This window comes from Fulmarus glacialis, unplaced genomic scaffold, assembly GCF_000690835.1.
Source record: "Fulmarus glacialis isolate BGI_N327 unplaced genomic scaffold, ASM69083v1 scaffold28973, whole genome shotgun sequence".
Lineage (NCBI taxonomy): Eukaryota > Metazoa > Chordata > Aves > Procellariiformes > Procellariidae > Fulmarus > Fulmarus glacialis.
In genome coordinates this window covers 5611-13831 of record NW_009205280.1, presented here as the reverse complement: position 1 = coordinate 13831, position 8221 = coordinate 5611, and the positions used below count along the sequence as shown (strand labels likewise).

At 39.9% G+C, this 8221-nt stretch overlaps 1 protein-coding gene across 1 annotated transcript in view; it reads left to right on the top strand.

The window, feature by feature from the left end:
- LOC104075017 (torsin-1A-interacting protein 1-like) overlaps positions 1-7469 on the top strand; it is a gene marked incomplete at its 5' end in the record, with an annotated part of 9951 nt that extends 2482 nt beyond the window's left edge. The window contains 3 exons of the mRNA XM_009575353.1: positions 1419-1538; positions 5537-5596; positions 6673-7469. Coding sequence (XP_009573648.1) covers positions 1419-1538; positions 5537-5596; positions 6673-7469 — 977 coding nt within the window. The remainder of the gene's footprint in view (positions 1-1418; positions 1539-5536; positions 5597-6672) is intronic.
- Positions 7470-8221: the final 752 nt, after the last annotated feature.

Below are 8221 nucleotides of genomic sequence, written 5' to 3'. Positions count from 1 at the left end.
CATTCCTGAGGATCAAGTAATTTAGTGAGTATCTTCATTCTTAGCTTGGTGAGAAATCAATCATTTAACAGGTTTTTAAGATTGTTTTGAAAGTATAGTATCCTACTCACTACGTGCAACTACTTTACTGTTGTACCTGTCGCTTAATATCTTAGTTTAAAATTCACAGTTTTCTCCCTTGTTTGTGTTTTGGGTTGGTTTTGGTTTTTTTTTTTTTTTCCCTCCTTTGTATGCTTCACATACACAGACATGCTAAAGCTACCAGAACATATTAGAAAAAGGCTATGTTTTCTTTTCTTGAAGTAAAATTAATAAACACTAGGTGGCAAGCTGTGTGTGGCCCTTGTGCGTATGGTAATAGAGCTATAGAGACACATTAAACCCTGGGAGAACCAGTACTTTAAAAGAACAAAAGGGTCTTGTGTGAATGTTACAGAGAAAAAGTTTTACCAATGGTATTCTTCCCTTTGCTGTTTCCTCTGCTTATGCCCTTCAGCTTGATTGCTGTGTCATGGTCTCTGTTCCGCAGCTGTACTACAGCTTTCTCTCCATACCTGAAATTTTTTCTCCCCTCCTTGAATCTGGGCAACCATGTGGTTGCACTTTATCCTTTCAAACCTCTTCTCCTGGTGTTCTGTTTTTGACTGGCTTTCCAGCCCTGACCTTTGCTCTGTGACTCCTGTCATCTTACAGGGCTTTATTCTTTCTAGTTAGTAACATTAACGAAGTTGGGTTTCAGTGTCGAAATGGCTGTGTAATTTGGCAAACAACCTAATGGTGTTGGTTTAAATTCTTCCCAGCTACTTGATGGGGTTAAGTTAGGAGCATAGGTGCCCTAGCTTGCCTTTATGGTTAGTGAGAGAGAAAAAGACCTAACTAAAGGATGGCTTGGACTACATAAAAAGGGGACTTATGTTCTGTATTTGCTTCTCTTTCTTTTCCCCTCTACCTAATGCTATGGAAGACAGCACAATTATTGTTTGTAAGTTGTGTGTCCAAAGCTGTGGGAAAAATTCTCTTTACTCCCATGCTTGTGTATTTACTAGTTTACACTGAATACCTTTAGTGTAAGGCATTTCTTGGTTCTTAGCATTTGGTGTCTTGATGTCTGGTTTGTTTTTTTTTCAAGTGTTTTTAAACCAAAGACTCCTAAAAAAAAAAAAAAAGCACGTGTGGTGGTGTAGACATATATTTGTAGTGAACTCAAATTTACCATAAGCTTTTCAAGTCTCGGTTGCTTTTGGTTACATTTTAAGAAAGTAACTCTTGGAAGATCACAACTTGGAAATCACTGATTTAGATCACGTATGTTCTGAAACTGTGTCTTGGTCCTTCAGTTTTGTGATGTTACGAGCACAAATGATACTGCACCTATACCGATCCTCTTTTTCTTTTTTTTCTTTTTTGCCTCCTGACAGGCAGTTCTTCAACTTACTTTCTTCAAGAGAATCTAATAAAGGAAAAAGCAAAGGCTTATGACAGTAACGAACCTGAGAAACCAGCAGGGCATCAACCAAACATTTATACACCGTTAAAAGGTAACAACACCAGTTTTATTAGTACCTTTTCCATGATGTAACAAATGATTGCTAAAATGACATTCTTTCAGTTCTGTTACGAAAGGGGGAATTGTTGAGTTGAAATCTGAATGAATGAAGAAGTTTAAAAAAAAAATTTTTTTTTCAGGGTGTGCTCCTGCCCATGAGTCAAATTAAAACTGATTGTAGTATGACAGTCATCTGCTTGGGTCTAAGACCTTGAAGTTCAAGAAAGCGCAGTTTTAAATTTTGATAAATATGTAGCCGTCTGTTTTTTGAAAAGCAAAACAAAAAGATGAGTAATATCATTTCAAAAACTGTTATGAGAGTGGATCTTTAATTGCCTCAGGCAAAGCAAAGCAGAACTATTCTTTTTCTAAAAAGATGAGTTACTTTTGACTTTAGCAGGGGGAAGCTGACTATACCAAGTGATTTCAGAGTGAGGGAGCACTTTTTTCCATTCATTGCTCAAGAGATTTTTCTCGATGTGTGTTACAGAAGCAGTAGGGAAATACAATGAGAAGGAAAACATGAGATACTTTTTAGTCCAGCAGAAGGTAGTTATGTTACTACAGGTGGTTTGAACACATCCAAGCAGATACTATGTAAGGGAGGTTTTTAGGAGAGCTGGTTAACTGGTCAGAGTGAGGTAGTGGCTTGCATTCATTTGGTCAGTAACAGTCCTAATCACACAGTGTTTATGGGAGAGCACTGAAAGCAATTGTGAGTGCGGGCTGACAAAACACAGACGTGAACCAGGTAGCTGAGATGTGCACAAGGATACATCTATGTCAGCCTGCTGTCTCCCAGGAACGCACGCAGGCATTTTACTCAGGCAGCTAAGAACATACCCATGTTTGCTGGAGTCCCTCCCCAATCTGACAGCACTGGTGTCAATGTGGTAGCTTTACACTGTTTAATTTTGTTTTTCCCTCCTGCTGAATAATTTTGGTTTCAGAAGTGACAAATCCCCTGCTGAAAAGTTTTGGTTTCAGAAGTGACAAATCTGGTACCTTCCATTAGCGATCAATTGACGCTGCTAATTTCCCATCCTTTTTATTTTATCATTATTGCATCATTACTTTTTTAAAGAAAAAATAGTAAGGATAATTTTGTGTCATACTGGGAAAAGCAGGGCGAAGGGTGAAATTAAGTCCTTTCTATTAGGTAATAGTAGCTTTCCCCATCTACAGAGGGGTCCAAGAGGCTGTCATATGGCGCCGGCTTGGTTTGGCACAGCATATACTTCTGCCATAATGACCTTTGAAGATTTCATAGAAAGAGCTAAAAGCATGTATGGCTTGTCTGTCTTACTTTGACCTCTGATGTGATAACCAAGTTCTTTCATTTGTGCTTTGGTTTCAGAAAGAAAGGCTGACTTCCTTGAGAAAAATCAAGAGCACTTCTCAACTACATCACAGAGTAAGTTGAAAAATAGATACCTAGTCTTTCCCTGTAATTAAGTGAAAAGTACAGAATTCTTTTCCTTTACTCTGCTTATGGTTTTTCTTGTGCCCTGGGACACTCTGTCTGGGAAGGTGGAAAGGGACCCAGGAGGCAGATCCAAATGGAAGCTGGACAAGGCAGCACATTCCAGAGCCAGAGCCCTTCTATGAGGTTATTCAACTTGCTGACCACAGGAAATGACCCACTTTTTCTCTCCACACATCCCCCCCCCCCCCCCCTGTTTTTTTTTGGCTAGGTTAGGAAAATGGAGTTGACTCATGGGACAATCAGTAAGTGCAGAGCATGTATTAGTGGCGTTGTGGGGGTGAGCTGAGGAAGGGAACAAAACCTTCATCATGTAGCAGTGAATTTTAGATTAGTTTGTACACATCACCATCCCTTCTAGCCTTTCCCCGAGTAATGGTGGCCTGCTATGATTGAATTAGTTGTCCTATACTCCTGGAGAGGAGCAGCATTTTTCTTTGCTGGCAAACTCCAGTCTGTTCATCTAATGACCAATTCCTTGTTTCAGATTTTTATCTTTGGTTGTTTTTGTGGATTTGTTGGTTGGTTTTTTTTTTCCTCTTGGAAAAGTACTTGAAAGAACAGGAAAAAAAATGTTCTGAATTCTTAGTAGCCTTCTGTTCTTAATGTCTCGGTGCTTGTTTCTGTCCTGAACAGGTATACATAAACCAAGTCTTGTAAATCAGAATTCAATCTGGAGAACCTGGGGGGGGGGTGTTTAGGGGTTTTTTTTAAAACCACAGTGCCTTCCAGAAGAGAAGCTTGTCTTGTGGTAGCTGCACATCTGTGAAACGCCTTTGAAAAATGAACTGATGCAGGGAGTTCTCGCTAGTCTGGTACTTTTTTGTTTCCTGTGCCAGAGGTAATAGGTGCTGCTGGAGTGACCGGTTGTGTCTTGGGTGAAATCACTTGAAACTCTGAAAGCTCTAAGGTGTCTGCAGAAGTTACGCCTTTTGAGTTAGTCAAGACGAATAATTTGCTTGGCCTTTGTGCAAATTGTGTTGTAAATAAGGCAAGATTCTTAGGTAGGGTAGGATCTGTTTTTAGACTGTTTATTGAAATATTTTTTCCTTTAGGGTATGAATCACAGCTGTCTCATAAACATGAAACCTAGTCTCTGCAAACAGGGCTACATTGTAAAATATTACAGAATTGAGGTGATTTTGATCTGTTAACTATTAGAAGATTTATATAAGCTTAGCCAGTTACAAGCTCCATGTCTGTGCCCTATCGGAGCGGGGGATTGAAATTACAGAATAGGGTAGCTCATTAAGCCAGTTAAGCTCCGGCTTAAACCAGAGCTGCTTTTAGCACCTTCTGCGATTACATTCATACAGAAACAAGGTTATAGAATTTATTTTAGTGTTCTTGAAATAACTACTGCAGTCTGTGTTTGTTCAATTTATTCTCAATAGTGCCATTGACAGTATCCTGATTTGGTTATTAAAGAGCCTTCAGCTTTGAAGCAGTTGCTGTAGTTCACAAGGAGCCAGAAATTCTCCTGTCTTTTTAATTAACTGACTAAATGCAGAAAACATGCTGACCAATAATTGCAGTGTATATATTCATACTGGTCTCTTGGGAAAGTTGTTCATAACACTCTTTTATGGATAATGTCTCTTGTACTTTGCTGTCTGAGCCCATTTAAATAAATAGACCAAAAGTATATTTTGGAGTTGAAAGCTTGCATTTTGCTTTAAAAGTACAATTCAGCCCAAGAAACTGACTGCTGATGAAGCCGGCCTCTGACTCAAGCTAGATGGAGAGGGAATATGACACTATGCCTTTAACATATCGCTTTGCTTTTGCTATTTATAGCTTGCATTGTGGTTTTTTTCTAATATATGTGTTGATTGAGCTTCCATTTTTCTGTCCATCAAACTCCTGAGCAGAATCAGGAAACTTAATCGGGACATGGGATCCTTGTGTAGAAAATAACAGGTTGCTACATCTGTCGTTTTGTCATCTTGTACTTGAAATGCCTCTGGTTTTATTTGCATAACTTTTCAAGAATTAAAAATCTTCGGGAGTGATTTGTGATAGGTTGGGGACTTGTGCTTCTTATGCAAGATTGTAAGGATGGCTTAAGAACTGACATCTGGCAAAGAGCATAGATGGCGAGTTGGTCTGCCAGTTGAATGGGACTTCTCAGGCTAGTAGTAGCAGTGAATGTGTCATTTTCCTTGTTCAAGACTAGCCTTGCTTGAGCACAGGAGGGTGAATGATGCAGAAGAGAACAGAAAGCCCCATACTTGATACAGCTCTACCCGGCACGAGGTCCCAGTCTTGCCTTTGGTCCTGCGTAGCAGGACTGCGTTCGCTTCAACGAGGTGTTATGCAAGGGTGCTTTGTTAATCTTCCTGTAAGCTTTCTACGAGTTTGTATGTAAAAGCATAACTAAGAACAGCTTTTCAATGAAAATACTGCAGTTCAGTGATTTCAACTCCCTGCCAAATTCCCCGCTGGAAGATTGATTATAATTGTTGTCTTAGTATTTTTCTCATGTTCCTTTCTTAATCTCTTAACAGGCAGAAGTAAATTTCGAGATCAGTCCAGTATAGGGAAGCAGTCACAGCCGTTGGCCAAAAGTAAGACTTCTGCTTTCGCTTCTGTTTCGTGCGTGTGTTACATTGAACCATTTTCATGCCTATCCAAGTATTAGATTTCCTGGCAGCTGGTATTAAACTGAGGGTCCTTGCCAGAACAGATGACTTGCTTGCTAGGATATGTGTTTTCAGCACTAAGGAAGGAAGGAAGGGTCTTGGGTAACATTTCCACCTGAATTTAAGGTCTTCCATCTGTAGTATTTACAAGATTTGCTGCAAGATTAAAACTGAGGCAGGCCTAGTGGTGTTCTTATTTAACAGCTGTTGTGTGGCTGTCCTGATTAAAGTTAGGATATAAAAAGGTAGCATAAGGTATACAGTTCGTTCTTGTTTCCAGGGAGGTTGGTGTATTTTGTCACTTATTTTACTGGGAACAGAATTGAGCCTTATGCTTGTAGTAGGTCAAGCAAGTGTTAATTTAGCTGTTCAAATACAAAACCAAATAAAAATATCTGATATTCTATGTGCTTCCTGTGCACTGTTTGCTGTGTATACTCTTTGTGAAGCTGACTGATCCAAAGACCACAAAGGTTTTCTGATAATGTTGATCACCAGTGTTTGAGATGCAAATATTGCTGCAGAAACTATTTTTATCCTTATGGGGATAGGGAGGAGAAATTACAACACAGAAACCATTCTGGCGATGGTAGGTTTTGTATAGGGCTTTGTCTGCAGAGCCTAAATGTAGGAAAAAGCTTGACCTTTTTCAGAACCGTTTTACGTTCTTAGTTTGGATTTGATTAAATAGAGTGGAGTATTGATAAACTTTCAGAGGAGCTCCTTTTTCAGAAGAATGTCCAATTTCTTAGTCAATCTGGAAATGTATAAAAATGTCCTTTTTTTAATGCTGTCACTTCACTAAGTTGCTAAGGAAGTTCAAAGTTGTTGTTTTTTTTTAACTAGAACATCATCTTTATGCTCTTCAACTACTGTACCAGTAGCTTGAGAGTGGATGAGTTCATTGAATTCTACTGTTTCCTCTTACTTTATTCTTACTTGTTGACTTCCGATTCCTTTTAAAACATTGTTTTCTTTCTGTTTGCTGCTCTTTTCTATAGATGATGGTGAATCGCGGAGTGGATTTCACAAGAACTGGACTTTGTTACTGGTTCTGTTAATTAGTATCCCATTGCTTTATGTCCTGTGGAGTGGAATACCAAGTCTTCTGGATGCAACTTTGTCAAGTAGAGATACTCAAATTCTGCAAGCATTTCGGGCCCAGATGAAGAAACTAAAAAATACTTACCAAAGTCAGGACCCCAATCTGTGGAAAAGAACCCGCGTGTTCCTTGAAAAACACCTTAATGCTTCCCATCTGCATTTGGAGCCAGCCATCTTACTGTTCACAGCTGGCCAAGAAGCTGAGAAAGCGCTGAGGTGCCTAAGTAACGAGATTGCTGATGCTTTTGCCTTCTCCCAGAATGCTACTACAATCAAAATTAATGGGGCAGACAAAGCCATATTGGATAGTGACATTGTCAAGCTGGAGGTAGATAATGAGCTCAGCTCTGGGTTCAGAGAAGGCAAGAAGGTAGCAGTGGTGCATCGATTTGAATTACTGCCTGCAGGCTCCACCTTAATCTTTTACAAGTACTGTGACCATGAAAATGCAGCATTTAAGGATGTGGCTCTTCTGCTGACAGTTCTCCTGGATGAGCAGTCGCTGAGAAAGAGCCTCACCTTGCAAGAAGTTGAGGAGAAAGTCCGGGATTTCCTCTGGGCGAAGTTTACCAGTTCAGATGTTTCCTATAATAGCATGGACACAGATAAGCTGAGTGGACTGTGGAGCCGTATATCTCACCTTGTGTTGCCTGTTTGGCCTGAAAAGGGCCTCCCTGTGGAGGGATGCACATAAAAGTTATGGGAGAGGAGTTGGGAAAGGAGGAAGACAGAAAATGTATGTTGCAATGGCTGAACAGGGAAGAACTGACCGTGGCTGCTGAGCTCAGGCAGCATACAGTCCTTTTTGTGCAGAGAAATTCCACCAACTAGCTAGTTTAGTTCCTGCTAAAGTAACTGGGACTTCTCTAAATCAACTGCAGAATGTAAGCAAGGAACTTGCTGGTTGTTGGTAAATTGTGTTCAGTGACTTATTCAGGCTTGGCATCCTGGAGCTGGAAGTAAGTGTCCACTAGTGCAGAACCACTCATCTGCTTCTGAAGCTATCTTGGTGCACTGTTGGCTTTGCTATGAGGATCCTTTTCTGGTGGTACATAAAGCTGGTATCGTGTTTGACAGGGCAATAGGATGCAAAAACATCACCTTCATCTGCCAGAATTGCTTACTTTTCTTCTAACATAAGGAAAAACATAAATGTAAACTTTATCATAAAAATGATGATAAAGTGATGTATTTATAAGCACAAGCTTTTTCTTGATCCATCTGATCACAACATAGATGTCAGCTGTCTCCGGCAACTTCTAGAAATGGCAAAATTACTTGAAAGACTTTTGACTTGTAGAGAACCTTTCAGCAAGCATTTCTTCCTTAAATGAGCCTGCCCCAAACAGTTCTGGAGAGTGAGAAAAGCTGAGGTACAAAGGATTGCTTAATGTTAGTAGCACTGACGTCAGTTACATAATCCCTCAGCACCTTTTTGCCTTGCTG